General features: G+C 39.8%; 3 protein-coding genes across 3 annotated transcripts; 1 reads left to right on the top strand and 2 right to left on the bottom strand.

Annotated features, from left to right (window-relative positions):
• Positions 1–3,042: 3,042 nt before the first annotated feature.
• On the bottom strand, positions 3,043–4,964 carry admp (anti-dorsalizing morphogenic protein). Its single transcript, XM_085377741.1, has 5 exons — positions 4,673–4,964; positions 4,445–4,581; positions 4,237–4,356; positions 3,949–4,138; positions 3,043–3,464 (listed from the first exon to the last, which is right to left on the bottom strand). Exons 1-5 carry the CDS (start codon positions 4,962–4,964, stop codon positions 3,043–3,045), a joined length of 1,161 nt encoding a protein of 386 aa, XP_085233867.1.
• A 1,791-nt stretch (positions 4,965–6,755) lies between these two features.
• Positions 6,756–10,735, bottom strand: pnhd (pinhead). Its single transcript, XM_085377740.1, has 6 exons — positions 10,642–10,735; positions 10,295–10,434; positions 9,491–9,767; positions 8,813–8,994; positions 7,845–7,903; positions 6,756–6,906 (listed from the first exon to the last, which is right to left on the bottom strand). The coding sequence occupies exons 1-6, from the start codon at positions 10,733–10,735 to the stop codon at positions 6,756–6,758; spliced, it is 903 nt and encodes a 300-aa protein (XP_085233866.1).
• Positions 10,736–13,945: 3,210 nt separating this feature from the next.
• LOC146613167 (serine/threonine-protein kinase NIM1-like) lies at positions 13,946–16,504 on the top strand. Its single transcript, XM_085378138.1, has 4 exons — positions 13,946–14,015; positions 14,187–14,462; positions 15,299–15,567; positions 15,749–16,504. The coding sequence occupies exons 1-4, from the start codon at positions 13,946–13,948 to the stop codon at positions 16,502–16,504; spliced, it is 1,371 nt and encodes a 456-aa protein (XP_085234264.1).
• Positions 16,505–17,279: the final 775 nt, after the last annotated feature.

Genomic DNA, 17,279 nt, shown 5'->3' with positions numbered 1-17,279 from the left:
GTCTGAGTGCAGAAACACAGAGTCTCAGGTCCATCGCTGCTCCGGCATCAAGTCCTTTTTTAAAGTGGGTATGCTAGTTATGAAATACTCTGACAAAGGGAAGCCAGAGCCAAAGAGGAGATCAGGTGTCTGGCTGCACTGGGGCCCTTTGGTCCCCACTATAATGGAGGCATTTCATCGTTTTCTCCGTTGTGAATAGAAACCCCTTTGACAGTGAATAAGGGCTGTCGTCCAGCATCATGCCAAGTGGTATCAACCCCCTTTGGTGGCACACTATGGCCAACGCCTTGTTCGCCACTCAGGTTACACTCTTTAGAGACAGGGTTTTGTAGTGGGCAAATAGAGTTTTTGATGTGAGACAAGTTTTGTTTCAGTTGAGAACTTAATTGTTGTGAGTGTATATCTATCTATCTATCTATCTATCTATCTATCTATCTATCTATCTATCTATCTATCTGGTGGTAGACTTCCGCAGGCACAAGCATTCTCCACTGCAACCACTGAACATCCAAGGTATGGACATTGAGGCTGTGGACAGCTACAGGTACCTTGGTGTTCATCTGAACAATAGACTGGACTGGACTCATAACTCAGACGCCCTCTACAGGAAAGGGCAGAGCAGGCTGTACCTGCTGTGGAGACTCAGGTCGTTTGGAGTGGAGGGCCCACTCCTGAAGAAATTCTATGACTCTGTTGTGGCTTCTGCTATCTTTTATGGCGTGGTCTGCTGGGGCGGCAGCATCTCTGCTGGGGACAGGAAGAGACTGAACAGGGTGATCCGAAGGGCCAGCTCTGTTCTAGGATGCCCTCTGGACCCAGTGGAGGTGGTGAGTGACAGGAGAACGGCGGCTAAGCTGTCATCCCTGTTGGACAACGTCTCCCACCCCCATGCAGCAGACTGTGACAGCACTGAGCAGCTCCTTCAGTGGGAGACTGCGGCAACCACGGTGTGGGACGGAGAGATTTCGCAGGTCTTTCCTCCCCACTGCTGTCAGACTCCATAATAAAGACTTTAACTGATCAAGCACACACATCCATACATATGCAATAATACTAAGTGCAATAATCCTTTCTGTCATCGTTGTATTTTTACTCAGTTGTATATAGTATTTGTATTTGTATTCTATTTTTATCTTATTGTATATTTATTTTATTTTATTCTACTGTATATAGTATTTTATTTTATTCTATTCTGTACAGTTGTGTACTGTATTTATTCTTATTGTATTCTAATTTTTGCCTCATAACTTTTGCACTGTCCACTTCCTGCTGTGACAAAACAAATTTCCCACGTGTGGGACTAATAAAGGTTATCTTATCTTATCTTATCTTATCTTATATATAGATATAGATATAGATATATAAGCAAGTTTTGAAGTGTTTTAGGTTTTAAGTGTTCCAGAGCTCACTTAAAACTGAACTTGTGTTGACTTGTGTGCACACAAAATGAGTTCAGAAACACCTTGAGGCACAGACATAAAACTTCCCTTTGATCCTGCAATTATGATTTATAATAGCAGGTGTACAGCATCAACTTTACCTCACTCTATTCCAGGTAGGATGAGTAATAAGGATGAAACTTACCAGAACAACCAGTGATTGCAGTCATAAAAATAAAGGCTCAATAAAGGCTAAACCTTTTGGGTCATATATTTTATTTTGAAAAATCCACATCTATCTCCAACAACCTGAGATTCTTTGGTCCCGTTAGAGACCCCAAAGAACAATTTCAATGATGCTTCCATTATAGAAAATATTGTGTTTTTTGCCTTCCATACCACATGATTCACCACATCATAATTTAGGTCAGACACCAATGCTTATGACGCACAGCATAAACACCTATGAGCTGTTATAAGACATTAAATGAACAAAGACATTACATCAGTCTATTTCTTAGAAAGCTTCCTAACACTTTGACTTTAGCTTGTGTTGCGTTTTATAGGAGGTCACAGAGAGCTGTGCCATCTTACAGCTGAACACATACCTTACTGTACTGATGGGGCATCTTTAAAGGACTCTCTATTTATAGTCCAGAATATCCTGTCTTTTTTCTAATCCTCCTATTTCCTGAGCATCTTTAGGAATGTCTTTTTTTAAGAGGATGGTTTGTAGGAGGATGGCCTTTTGCTACTACACTATAAACAATCATGATTGTGCTCACTGGACCCAAAGGGAAACCCCTTTGGACATCAGTGCCCTCTAGAGGTGAAAAGGAAGATGTCCAGTGGGCTAGTGGAAGCCTCTTGTTTATAAAGTTGAATATACTCAGTGCAGATGAATGACATAAGATAAGATGCCTTCACTGTCATTACATATACAGTAATATTGCAAGTGGTGTAATAGTGACATAAAAAAAATGTATTACATGCATCCATGTATACATGATAATGCAACCGTAGCTTAAACTATTTAGAGATACTGAATTCTGATGAGCCTGATCTAGCACAACATTATGAGATTACTTTTCTCAAAAAGAGGACCCACAGAAACACTTCTAAAAGGCAAAAGATGAGCTTTAATACAGATTTTCGAAAACTTACAAAAGTCCACAGAGCTGGAAAACATGGGGGGCATTGTAATCATAGCAGGTCTACAAGTTAACTTTATACTTTACAAAAAGATTAAAAGCCTGTTTTGTTTTTCATATTTCGTTTGTTAGATTTTTTGTTTTTTGGTGGTTGGGTCTCAAAAGAATTGTGAAGCTTTGTAAAGCCTCACAAATGATGCAACAAACTGATGCAAGGGCCAATAAACAAGACTTTCATTTACAATATTTACAATATATATCCCAACACAAAACATAAAAAATACAGATAAAATACAGAAAAATACAGATTTACAAATTTATTTAACATTCCTTTGATTATTTAATATCATTTCAATTACTTTCATATATTATAATTTATCATTATTTACATATACTACAGTGTCACATGTAGGACTGGCCACATAATAGTTTCCAGGGTCAGCTGACCAAGCTCTGTTTACAATGTTTACAGTTTTTAATCTTCGCAGCCCGATACCAGTGACTAGTTAATGTTAGTGGCACCCACAGCTTCCAGCCACCATGTCATTATACTGTTTTAAAACCACATTCTCATCATCATCAAAGAAGAGCAAGTTGATGGAAAAGAGCTTGTCTGGCACACAGCACGGCGTCTCAATGCCTTTCACCAGCTTCAAGGCATTGATGATGGACTGGACAGTGGCGTGGTTGGTTGGTTTCATGGTCTGACCCAGAGGAAAGGGGCAGGAGCCTTTGCAATAGTAAGCGTTGTAACCCTTTGGTGATACGATCCAGCCCGACCAGCCGATCTCCTCGAAGTCTACATTTAGGGGAAACCGCTGGCAGTGCGTGGCTGCACCGTCTGCATCGTAGCCCAGAGATCGAGCGCTACGGGAAGGTGGACCGGACATGGGAGTCTGGGGCAGGTTGGACGTTTCTGCTGTATCATCTGAATCTGGAGAAAGAAATCCACCGTTTTAAAAATGCAATTTTTGAACTGTTACGAAGTACATTCCATAAACAGAAGAGGAAGCAGTGACACACAAGCAGAAGTAGAAGTTTGAATGTAGAGTGCAAAGAAATATAACATCTAAAGCCCTTAAGTGGGACACACAAAACACTGAGAGCTTCATTTTTCATCAAGTTGTTGAATTGTAAGCATACTCCCAGTCAGTCACAGGCCAGTTGTACGTGAGTGTTTCCTTCATAAGCATGCTAAATAATGGTTGCACATGTGGATGGAAATATATTCAGCACTGACCTCAGTGGACATTTAGTTCAGTCGTCCATTAAAACTAAAACTAAGGCTGTTGTGCTTATGAATATAGAGACTGGAGGCTGGTTTCCCTTTAACCACTGTAAATCTTATCCACACGGCTACTATCTTCACTTAATATTAATATCACTGGGAGTAACTGACATTAAAGTAGAAATCTCACCTTTGCTCTCAAGAGGATTAGAGTAGCGGCCATCATCAGTAAAGAGAACCAGCATGGGCTGTTTGCTGTGATGGTGGTGGCGCCCTGAGGCAAAGCGGATCAGTTTTTTATCCATTTGGCTCCCTCCCAGTGTCCGAACCACCACTTGAAGTCCCAGGTTTGTGCCCTCATCAACCATCCAGGAGCGCACCTTCAGGAAGAAGGTCATAAGTTTATTTCAGCACTCTACACTGTCCAGTGTAGTTCAAAGCAGATCTTTGTGGGCTTTAAAGAGGTGGTGATACTTACTGCATGTGTGATTGTGAAGACTTCCCAACCAGAGGAGTGCACTGGGATAAGTCGAGAGGAAAGCAGCTTCTTCTGCGTAAAATTGGTTTTGCTGGTGTCAAACAGCTGATAAACACTGACCTGAAAGAGCCAAATTAATGTAGATAGAATTAGAAACAGCCATTCAGCCACTCGGGTTTAAATACTGGTCTAGAGCTGGTCTACATACCTGGCTGAAGTGATGTCTGTTGAACGTCAAGGGTGCCTGAGGTCTCAGCTTATAAAGATGGAGCTCTGCAGCAAGAATCTTCTCTGTTCTTGCGACCATTGACAAATTGAAGCTGAACTCCACCTGATCACTGTACACTGCAATAGAAATGAGAGGATTAGGGCTCAAATCAGAGTGTCTTCCAAAGCAGCCATCCTGGCACGCATGCGGGGACACATCAGATCTTACATTTATCAAAGAAGCTGCGCACGGTATTCCCCTCCAGAAGATGCGGATCCTTGGTCACACCGTCCACGTCGGCTACCGCGTTGTACAAATCAAGCATGTACTGAGGGGGCTGTTTGTGTCCATGAATCACAGGGGGGTCGTCCATCCCGAAAACCTCCAAAAGTCTCTTTATAGCAGCTGAGCGGACTTCCTCGGACTCTGTCGCGGGAGTGAACGAGTTCTCCGGGTAGTGGAGCGACACGGCAGCGGCCGTGCACAGCAGTGCGGCGAAGCTGATGACAAACTTCAGCATATTTGTCGGTGAGTAAATTCCCGGTGAGCCAAGTCTTCGATCTGCGAGCTGCGTGGAGTGACAGTGGGATCCTTGAAGGCCGACTTTTATATCAAATGCCCCCGTTTCCTCTCCAGTACCGCCAGGCCCTCAGTAAACAGCAGTAAAGATGCTATTTGGTCGCAAATGTAAATCAGCAATGAGCGAATGTAAACGCAGACTAATGGGGGCGTTAAAAGGTGTGAACTTTCCATTCAGCCTGCGTCTGGCAATAAAGGCTCGAATAAACTACCCTCAGCCTACGAAAAGTTTAAATTCTCACTGAAAATACAGTGTATTGTTGAGTATGTTGTATAATGCATATTTAATAACCAGCAGCCTGGATGATTTTATTAGAGGCAAAAATCGAAACTTGAAGGTGGAATACCTCGGAGGTGATGTCTTGAGGACATGCACTCACAGTGGGGGGTTAACTGCGCCTAAATGAATCAGTTAATTTGGAATAGCGGGCGCAGTGTGTTAGGTGAAAAAACCATTACGTTGACAAAAAAGGCAAGTGTCGCCGGGAACACTGTGAGATTTACATAAGCGCTGGTTCAGCTGGATGATCGCCACATTTGCGGTTTATGTTTTTTGAAAAAGCGCCACAGTATTTTTCTGAGCCAATCAGACCAATCGAAATCATTTTTATTGCACAAATGAGTTATTGTCTGCAACATGACTATGACTGTTATTTGTTTTTGAGCTCTCACTCCTCACTGCGAGGCAAGTGGAACGGATTCTGCAGGTTTCTTCCACATTAAGTCGAATAAATAAAATCAATTCAGTTCATTTTTCTGATTTTATATTCAGGAGTAATCAACGTCATCTTCTTCCACAAAGAAATATTATTTACATATTTCAACTGTAGATGGATTTAGGTCTAAATTATGCGTTAAACATATTATTTCAGAGTTTCTAGGAAACCATTTGCTCCCATTGATCTTTATGCACGATTAACCGCAAAACGCAAACTGAGGCCAAAAAGAGAAATTTGTTTCCCTCGCTGTAATAAACACGTAAAAGATCAAAGTTTTTCTGCATGACACCTTGCAGGCAGGTCATAAAACGTTTCTTTAGATGACAAAGTGGAGTGTTCACATGTTGGTATTAAAACAAAGCGCTACTTGCACGTGTTTTTTCAAAGGGACATTTGCAAAGTTGTTTTTCTTTCTCTTTTTTTTTGCGCCTCTTTTCCAGGCTTCACCAAAGCTTCTTATTGGAAAAGAAAAAGAAAAAAAAACGTTAAATGTTTTATGATGCATCTGGAGAAGAACACAGACCCAAATATATTTATATTACATCATGACATTATTAGAATTAGAATTTGTTCTTCATGATATTTCAGATTTAACTGACTCACAATCATCTCAAAGACTATAGCACAATTATAAATTTTTGTCTTAGCTTACATACTTTTTTATACAAATTCTACTAAATATACATGAATTAAAAAGAGGATCACACACTAATTTTTTCAGATTAGATCGTGGATCTTAGATTTAAATCTTTAACTTTTTCCCATCATGTTTCTTTTGCATTCTCAGTATTTGTACAATGCTTTAAGCACAAGTCCTCGTTTATTGTTGTATTAAATTTATTTACAAATTTAGCATCTTACATATATTACATATGATACAATAATAAAAATTCACTTTAATATTCACTATTCCGTGGGGTCATCAATGGGCTACAGTAAATATGGGGCCCAACTGTGGCAACCTCTTAAAGTCTTTCAAGTTTGTTTGTTTTTTCCAGCAGAGGGGCCTGTGATTAGTTTCGACAATGGCAGGAAGTGATGGACAGGATTGTACGAATCTGCCCATACTGGTTCACAAAGCTGTGGCTCTCATATCCCTGAGGAACACAGGAACTGGACTGTCTTTCGGACCACAAGTGGCAGATTTCTGGATCGGATGGACTCCTGCAACAAAAACATAGAAGAAGACAAAAAGATTAAATCACTAATCACTATAAGTAGGCAGCATTTCATTTATCTCTCAAAACATTTTTTTTATAGAAAAATGTACAGAAATAGAACTAAATATAATTTCGACTCACACATGTTGTACCATTCTGTACAGTACAGAAAGTTACAATAGGATAATTGTGGATCTTGCTATGTCTATATATGCACAACGTCTTTCCACTTCATCGAAGAAGAAAGAAGAAAAATATTTGACAAATTTGCCTAAAATTTGTTTCTAAGTAAAAATTAGATTGTTATTTTTTGGGCAAATAACAAACTGAAACCCAGTTTTTAAAATTTAAAATCTGAGCTGGCACACTTGAGTTTGTTAAGAATAAATTGGTAAAGTAAAATACTTAACACTGAATTTTCTGCTTAGGAAGGCAAGTTAATAACTGTAAGTCAGCACCTTAATCAAAAAATAATAATGTGCTAAATTTTCCTCCCTTTTTTTGTAAAACAGTAAACTAGAAGATCAATTGATAATATAAATTATTACATGTTATCAATAAAATATGATTTTTGATTAAATTAAATTTGTGAAAATTAGTGAAAACATGAAAAATGCTGAAAAATTCTTAACTTAGCCATAAACCTTGCATTGGGTGGTGGTTGAATAAATCTCTTAAATGCTGCACCTCTTTAGCATTTACCTTACAAAGTGTAGGGTAAATTTAGATGGTGGATTTTGTATTATTTTGATATGATTAAGATAAAGCAATAACACTGGTTGTCTGCAAACATCTCAAAATAAAGCAGAAGGTGTAAAAAGAACATTTGGTGTAGGAATTAACCCAAAAGTCAACATGCTGAGAGCAGAAGGCGTCAGAGCTCACAAGTAATTGTTATGAGGTGTGCATGAGGCGGTGTGGAGCAGCTGTGTTCACACATACCTGAGAAGGCATCGGTTTCCTGTAGTGCAGCTTCCCAAACATCTGCCCACATCTATTTCCTGAAGAAAATTAGCAACAGAGAGAAAGAGGAATCAGCTCACAGCTGCTCGCAAATATTTACCCAGTTGAGTTGGGGTCCAGCTGCTGCTTAGCATGTTTAGCACTGCTTTGATTCACCACCTGCAGAGGCCATTTGTGTTGGTGCTCCACTCGCACCTTTGGTTCTTGGACATGGCAGACTACCCAAACCCAATCTTCAACTTAAATCCTTACCGTCTATTATATAAATGTGATGTTAAAAATCACAGATACTGACTTACCTTGCAGTTGTACAGCTGGTGGAAAGCTTTTTGTGAATTTGGTGTTTAATCCTTATTTGCTTAAGCATGGCATACAAATCTGTGTAATGGTGCTTTCAAATATTTTCTTTCTGATATCAGTAGGGCTGGGAATTAAATAAGTCGTTGTAAAGTGAAACGTTTTGTAAGTGCAAAGAAACAGTAAAGTGTTGTGGGAGTATTGACCTGGTTTCGCCTTCTTTATGCAGTTTAAAAGAAGTTAAAATTATGCCAGAGATTCCTGCTCTCCTACAACAATCAAAGCCTCAAGTCTGTGCTTGTGCATGAATACGCATGCAGGCCATGCTGATTTACTTCACACCCAGGATGCACGGAGCCAGCCAGTGTGTTGTTTTGATTAAGTGCTGTCTTCCACTTATCTGCGGTGAACAAAGATACTTAATTATTGTCTGGCACCTGGCTAGAGCCCCATTTCCTCTTGACCTCACTACAAAAGAGTGTGAAACTTCCACCAAGCGTGAATCCTTCTTGCAGTGTGAAATGTGGCAGGGGGGCTAATGAAAGAAGGAATTATGTTTATTGTGAAGGGCTGGGTTTGAAATTAAAATCGAAGGGTAGGGATTTTGTCGAAAATTACAGTTGTAGTAATAGCTTGTAGGTGACACTTACTTTGAGCTTCTCTTCTTTGACTCCCTCTGCATGGTGGACTGTTTCATAATAATACTCCACGTATCGAACCCTGTAACAGCTTTCCTTCAGCTCACAGGCTGCCACAGTCTGTATGAGATCCACTTCGTTAGGGGTTTCCACCAAGGCTGATTCAAACTTTGTGGGGACACAGGAGAATCCATCTGTGGATGATTGATAATAAAAGTAACAGGATTATGATCTGTGATGGGAAGCAGAAATATTAAATAGACGGGATGATGTCGTCTGGTCCCAGAAGCAGAATTCTAATACTTTTTTTTTTTTGATAAGGTGCATAAAGGGGAAACATCTCTTCATCAACCGTGTGTGGGGTTTTTTTTCAGACCTCTCTAACTCAAAATTACATAGGCAATGTCAATTAAACTGTAGCTGTCAGGTTATCCATTAATAATATATGTGTATTGAATCTATGTGCGTTAATTTATTTCAGAATTATTACTGATTAACTTCCTGACTCTTAATATGCACTAAATAGAAAAATACTTTTGCCCTACAAAGTGGGACAAAAGGTAAACTGACTGTTTCCAAATCAGTCATTTGGAATTTTACTGGCGGCTTCATGCTCGCTTAAACACGTCTTCCTCATGTTTTTTTGTCTGTTGTTAATCCCCCCCTCACCCCACACACACACAGACACACCTGGGGATCCTCTCGACTGGGAACATCCTCCCACGTCAATGACTGTCTCATACGGTGTTTCAGAGAAGTATGTCCTCAGTCCGGGAACTCGGATGCACTGGGCCAGCTTGATCTCACAGTGACAGTCCTCGATGACCGCCACTTCTCGAGGTCCCTCGAACAGAAGAAGCCGATCCACGCGCATCCCAGTCGGCTCACACACCTGAGTCACGCCGCATGAAGGCAGGTGGTTCAGCGGACCTGCGCTCTGAGAAGCAGCGGGTCCACGTGTCCTCGTCTTTATTGAGCCAAGGGGAAATTATTGTTTGAATCAGACCGGTAGAAACATGTTCCCATGTACTCACCTGCGCGTTTATTGTAGTTTCAGACTTATGAGAGAATAGGGGAGCACTTTATAACAATGTGACACTATTAGGTATATTTAAGGGCTTAGTGAAAAATTAGCAAGCGCTTAATTCATCATTTGTATAGCATTACTCCTCCTTAGTATGCCATTTATAAATATAGATATATTCTTATGACTGTGATAATGATTACGATTCTAACTAGCAGTGAAGTAGTAACAGTGATAGCTGTACATGGTGTAACAGTAACAGATGTTATACTAAGTAGCAGTAATGATATATAAATGATGAATTAAGCACTTGCTAATACCTTGCTAATGCTAGTGTCACATTATAAATAATATAAATGATAAGTTTGTGCAAAGTAACCCCACAGATGTTAGGCTAATGGTTTACAAAGCAGCACTTTTTCCATATTGTTATTGCAGCTATTCTTATGATAATGCAAGCTTTCACTTACTTTTTTGCTCTTGAGGAAGTCCAGCATTGAAGAATATTTTGAGTATTGCTGCTTCCCTGCTTCATACGATGGTGTTGTTGGGGCCCCACAATGTGATCTGCACATTCCTACATCTACACTGATGTGACTTCCTAAAATATCTGAAGAAAGAAAAACGAGGCCGATTTAAAGACAGACAGCACACAATGTTCATCCTTTTAACTGCAGAAGTCTAAACTCATCATTTAGCTTCAAGGCCTGCTTTAACCTGTTTTAACACATCAGAGGAAACCTTGCTTTGATTTCTATAGAGGGTACAGTGGAAAGATGTGGGATTTTGAAACATGTGGAGGAATGTGTTTCCTTGCCTTGTCCAATGTACACAAAGTGGCTCTGCCTCTTGCAGCATACTCTTTGTGTAAACAGGTTCCTGTGGTCAACGTGTTTGCTCAGCACTCCCATCACTGGAAAACACAAGAAGCAGCACACAACATTTCCCCTGGTGATTCAACATGGAACTGCATTTCAGTTACAGATGAGCTGTACAGGATTTTCTTCCAAGTCTTTTATTCATGAAAAAGATCATTCTATGGAGAAAACTTTAACAAAAAATATTACTTTTAATCTTAATTTAATTTAATTTTTAACCCATCCTTGATCTCAGCATCACACCTTCAGCTACTTACATTTAAAAGGCGATCATTTGTGTATCTGAGCGAATTTGTGTCAGTTGAGTCAGTGATTACCTTCTGCTCTACACATCACAGCTGCAGTGGAAAAGAAAATGCAAACAACACTTACAGGTCAAGTGGAGGACGCACAGAAAGAGTAGGAAAGGTTGCTGTATATCCATGGCTTTAGTCCAAATCTACTCCTCAGTTGCCAGATCCTGAGTGTCCTTCTGCCCTCCTCAGATATTTATAAGGGATTGAGCTTTAGCCCCAAATGTCACCTAAAATCCTCAAAGAGGGGTGGTGTCAAAAAAAGTGAGAGCTAATCAAATTTCCATGCTTCTCCAGCCAGAAGCCAACTTCAAAGGAAATCTCTACAGCTTTTCTGTTCCTGCTGTAAGGACACACTGGCTCGAGTGTGTCGACCGGGCCTCAGCTCACGCTAATGAAGTGCTTAAGTATCCCTGAGTCATTAAAGTGTCGCTCATTCAAAGGCATTAATCATCTTTTATCTCAGGGGGAAGGTGTTTAGCACCTCTGACTTAAAACAAAATCTGTCCCAAACACATAAACACAATCAGCATGGGGGCTTGAGCCTCACCTTTAGAAAACTCCAGCACCTTTGTGTTTATTCAACATGACACCAAATGGCCAAACCCCTCAGAACTACCCTCTGCTTTTAATCTTCACTGAAAGTGGAGAGATTAAGTACTTACAAGATAAACTTGTAGAGATACAAGTTTATGTCAATATTACTTCTGATAAAAGTGGATCTGGGTGCTTCGTCAGGTCAATAAGGCCTTCTCTCTCCTCTTCAGATATCTTGGCTTTAGCGTTCAGCTGTGTGGTAATCTTGACATTTTGCTCATTTTCAATTAGTATCTCGACGAGGTGTTAATCCTTCTTTGATGTGTTGATGTGATCCCCTCATTTTCACCAGGATCAGCGGATCAACGTGAAGACCATCAGCGCTCAGACACCTTTATTAAGGTGGTTTCAGCTGCTGATTCCTTTCTTTAATTTACTACACATCTCTTTGAAATTCTCTTATAATCTTGGTAATGTTACATTCCTAGTAGTTACTTGATTTGATTATGTAGATCAAAGGGTGTGTTGCTTTGCTTTTGGTTTTCAAAATAAGTTTCTGGCTTGTATTAATGCAATCTGGTCACATAGGTTATCAAGTTTGGGTCACACATAAAGAAGATTATGGGAGATTGTTTATAAAAGTCACATCCTGGTCAGCCACAACAAACCAGATGAGTTAAGCACATGCAGGGCTGGAGGATGTGGAGGATGCACCAGGGGTAACCAGGTGGATGCTGTCTATCAAAATAATATTCATATTATTGCCAGGACCAAAGATTTTCCAGCAGATCTTTGCTTTCCAACAAGATACTCAGGGTTGTCCACTTTACCTGTCTGTGGCTTTAATGTTATGGCTGATCAGTGCAAAATATAGTGCAGCTTTTTGGCATGCTGTCTGATCACAATGCCCAGTATTAGGATCCCACCATTTCCTCCACAGATGGAGGATACTTGAGCTTGTTTTTTATGTTTAAACTTGGAAACAGCCAAAATAAAATCAGTTCAAAGGTGACTGTGACAGTAGAAAAACCTCCAGATGTTATTGGTGAGAATGACTTTCAGTTTGCGTCCATTTAAGAGTCTTTCAAAGCATTGTGCGTGCCTCTTTTACTCACATTGGGAAGTTCTTTTGAATATAAAATACACAGAAATACTTACAAACCTTTGGAGTACTTGTTTTTAAATAGATCGTTTTATAATATTTGAAGAGGAAGCATAAACCATTTTTTCTTTTCTTTCTTATAGTTTTTAAACTGCAATAGGTTCAAGTCTTGACATTGGCCCATTTGGATTACCATTAAAAAACCTTTCAATCACACAACTGTATTCAATTCATCTTATGTAATTTTAACCATATTCTGACAGATCACAAATTTCTTGTAACATAATCCTGATATTGTATCAGGAAATAGTCCCTTTGTAGTTAATTCACATTCCCAGACAGATCTCTTCTTTATTAGAAGACTACAATACACGTGCTTGGATGATCACTGAGATTGTGATTGGATTATGACACGAACAAGCAGCTTATGCACGGTGACTGCCAGACGGTCCCCGTGTCCAGCCTGGGTAGCAGAGGTTGACGGGACTGACTGATAACACACATCAGTCCGTGGGCTGTCTGGCCAAGTGTCTGTCTGGTGTCATGGTCAATATCTGGGTCACTGCTTTGCTCTGTAGCCTAGTAACAAGGCAAAGAAGGCACGCATACTCTATTCTCACTGTTTTTAGTTTTTAGCTGACTGTAGGTGAGGGTAGGATTGTATTTTTTATTTGCAATTCTATTGGAAAACAATGAGTATTTTGAGTTATCAGTGCTGTTGTTCGCAATTTGACAAGTATGATAATTGTTTAGGTAAAATGTTTAATTGGTAATGTCAAAATGTGATCCGTGCTTGTCTTCAATAAAGGCTACAATCTGAGGGATGCATGTCCAGCTGAGCCAGCTGAAGATGCAGTAATCACCCTGCCCCAGCTGGCTGACCCCTAACAAGGATATACAGAGGTTAGTTCATGTCTAGAGTTTAAAGAAGCCTCCAAATCCTGTCTATTGTCTGTCTGCGTGGGAGGAGTCCAACACGCTGGGATTACATGGCGTTATGTTGTATTTCCAGATTATATGCGAGGAGAGACACACTGCAGCGTAGGGCGAGAGCTGGTGCAGTAGCAGCATCTGGACAAGCGGTTCATAATCTAAGAAACTTCTTCTCTGAGCATTTTTCCTGATGCCTGCAGATGATTTTCATTTCCTATCATACTGCTCATATTTGTTCAGACAATCTTTTTCCTCCGGTTTCTGTTTTGTGGAAATTTATTTTCTTGTTAATTTATCAACTTTTAATTTTCTAAAATATTCAACAAGACAGAAAACAAAGAAACTTGGAGGACTCTCTGGTGCCAGGCGAAAAGAATCATGTATTTAAACAACAAAAATAATGCCATAAACGTAGAAAGGAGTAAAAAGAACATAAAAGGGAAAACATGTGAGTACAAAGATGGGGTTTTTTTTGTTTGATTTGAACATTTTTAACTGCAGGATTGCATTTTATGTGTACATGTCAATTAGATCAAATCCAATACAGAAATAATCATTCAAAGTAACTCTTGTTGCATCTCACAGTATGATAACAGCTGGATTCCCTTCTTCTTCTCAGGGGCTCACTTGAAGACAATTCCTCGCCAGGAAGAGGTTTTTCCCGTGATGTCTCCAAATTTGGGCAAAAAGGCGGGGACAAAAGAGAATGAGACAGGGGATGAGGCAGCGATGCAGCACACGGCATTTGGAAAGGCCTTGTATGATCTGACCCATTCAGAAAAGGTGATGAATGACCTGATATTTGGACGTCGAGTAGGGCTTTACGAGCTCAGAGGGGAGATTGGGTCTGGCAACTTCTCCCAGGTTAGATTGGGAATTCATGACCTGACCAAAGGTGAGATTTTTGATGCTTTGTCTTTTGTTACCTTCATTATCACATCTTGGGTCATCAGGTAGGAAATGACCATAGGTTGTAAATTTAAAATTGTTATTATATCACATATTTACATCAGAAATAATCCAGTTTACATATTGCTTTACTTCCTGTTGTTATCATAAATAATATTATGTTATTTAAAGCAGAAAACAGTGTGTGATCCACATTCACTGAAGAAAAAATATACAATTAAAGTGCAGGTGTAATGTTGAATTGCTCAGAAAAAGCTACGTCTGCCATTTATCTCATACATGAAGCAAACACGGGCAATAAACTGAGTTGTATTTGGCTATCAGCACTCAATACATAAATATGTGCCCGATTGATCCTAATTAACTGCATTTCCCAAAGAAAAGATGTACTACAAGAATGTGATAAAGATGTAAAATCAAGCTTTTCAGGCATTTTATAAGGGACGTCTTTCTTAAGTATCTCTGTTATTTATATATGCTGCAAAGTACACGGGGGCTTTTGTGCCAAATGACCTCATTCACCTGTTAGATGTTAGATCAGTTGAATGCACAGACATCACTTCAGTCAGTCTGGGTCACTGCAGATGTCAGAAGACAGCTAATCTCAGCCAGCCACTAATCCATATTGTTTTGTGCTTAGCAGTCAGTGTACGTGGTGTAATATGACAATGATGCTGAAACTCGTTTTTATAGCAGATTATGCAGAGATAAAGAAGATTGAATACAGGAAAAAGGTAGAAAAGAAACGGGAAAACGTTGTTTTCTGGTTTCCTCACTGTTTTTTTTTGTTGGGTTTTTTTGCCTTTTTCTCTCATCTTACAGAAAGAGTAGCTGTAAAAGTCCTGGAAAAGGCGCGTTTGGACAAACGCTCTCGGGGTCTTTTTGCCTCTGAAATCTCTTGCATGGAGAAGCTGGCCCACCCCAACATAGTACACCTGTATGAGGTGGTGGGAACATTCAAGAGGCTCTACCTGGTGATGGAGTATGCCAGCGGAGGAGAGCTGTTCTCCCGCATCAGCACCAGGGGGCGCCTGTCAGACCTGGAGAGCAAGCTTGTCTTTTCACAGGTCCTGTCTGCAGTCAGATATATGGTAAGTTTAGAGAAACGTTCAGCTGATCATTGCTAAGGTTTCGTTTTGCTGGAAAATAAAACAAGTGACACTTAAAAACTTTCATGTGTTTGTATTAAAGTTCTCATATCTTAAAAAAAGTACTACTGTCAGTTATTAAATTGTAAAATAACTTTAACAGTCTTTCTTTCTCTTTTTCCAGCATGATAATAATATCGTCCACAGGGACCTGAAGGCTGAGAATATCTTTTACACCAGCACATACTGCATTAAAGTGGGTGATTTTGGTTTTAGTACATCCTGCTGCCTCAGCGATGTCCTCTACACATCCTGTGGTTCTCCACCTTATGCAGCCCCTGAGCTGTTTAAAGAGAAAGGCTACATTGGTCAGTACGTAGATATCTGGGCAATGGGTATTTTGCTTTACTTTATGGTGACTGCCACAATGCCATTTAAAGCCAGTAACACAGGCAGGCTTAAGTGCTGCATCCTGCAGGGCTCTTATACAATCCCCTCTTATGTACCCCAGTCATGCCAGGATATTATCAAGGGCCTCTTGAGGCAACTTCCACTGGATCGCCTAACTATGACACAGATCATGGAGAGTGACTGGATGAGAGGCATTGAATACCCTCAGGCCTATGCACCTTGTAGATCTACCCCCTTTCATCTGGCTGAACCCAACTACATCCTGACGTCAGATGATCTAAATTTAAAAGCAATGCTGGAGGATCTTGGCATCACCAAAGTTCATCTTCTCAACAACAACCTAAACTTGCAGAGCCCCATTACTGGTGCATATCGGATTTTGCTACATCGAATTCAGAAGAGGAGGTCTGTGGAAGCTGTGGGTTACATTCAGACATGCACCAGAGAGTCTCAGAACAGACTCAGATGGAGAGCAGGTTCAGATGGCTTGCTAAACAAGCGCTACTCTGTGGTCTGTGTCATCATGTAGTTTTTGTTTCTTAAAGAAATTAAAGAGTACAGCTTTGGAAAACTTGGCTTAGTTTCCTGAAGAACAACCATGAGATGAGAAGAGGGGTACAATTACTAGGATCCTAGCTCAACAATAAAGACCTGCAGACCAGTGAATGTGGCACCATAAATGTCTTTATTTTTTTTATTTTACATACTTTTTCATGTTATTTATCTTCTTTTATCTTTTTTTGTTACTGCTAATTCTATCTATCTATCTATCTATCTATCTATCTATCTATCTATCTATCTATCTATCTATCTATCTATCTATCTATCTATCTATCTATCTGTCTGTTGTCATATGGAGCTGCTTAAGGGGTGAAATGGTTTCATTTTTGAGTTGTTTTTGGATAGGACGTTATTGTAAATGCCAGTGTACACACCGACACACTCTGTGACCATACTTGGCACTCTTTTGTAGCTTTAACGAAGTCAGCATTTAAGCCAAATGAGCCTGACAGAAATATTATGAGGGCTGACAATGACCCAGGTTCATCCATCGGTAAGGTAACAGGAATGTGGAAGTATCAAAACCCATACATGTTCATTTTTAAAGGAGCAAAGTCTTGATTGGTTTTAACAATACGTGCATGTTTCTGTGTTTTGTTTCACAAGATCATAATACTCCTTATATCTGAATTTTATAAATGATTTTAATGTGTTTGTAGGGTTTTCATTCATCTTTTCCGAAGCTTAGATTCTTTGTTTTATTAACTCTTTGTACTTTGAAAAAAAATGAATTCCATGTTTAT

The sequence above is a fragment of the Diplotaxodon limnothrissa genome, linkage group LG18 (genome assembly GCF_057381915.1).
Source record: "Diplotaxodon limnothrissa isolate DT_005_m linkage group LG18, D_limnothrissa_male_GT1.1, whole genome shotgun sequence".
NCBI lineage: Eukaryota > Metazoa > Chordata > Actinopteri > Cichliformes > Cichlidae > Diplotaxodon > Diplotaxodon limnothrissa.
Note: the sequence above shows the minus strand (reverse complement) of the source record. Positions and strands in the feature narration are given on the sequence as shown.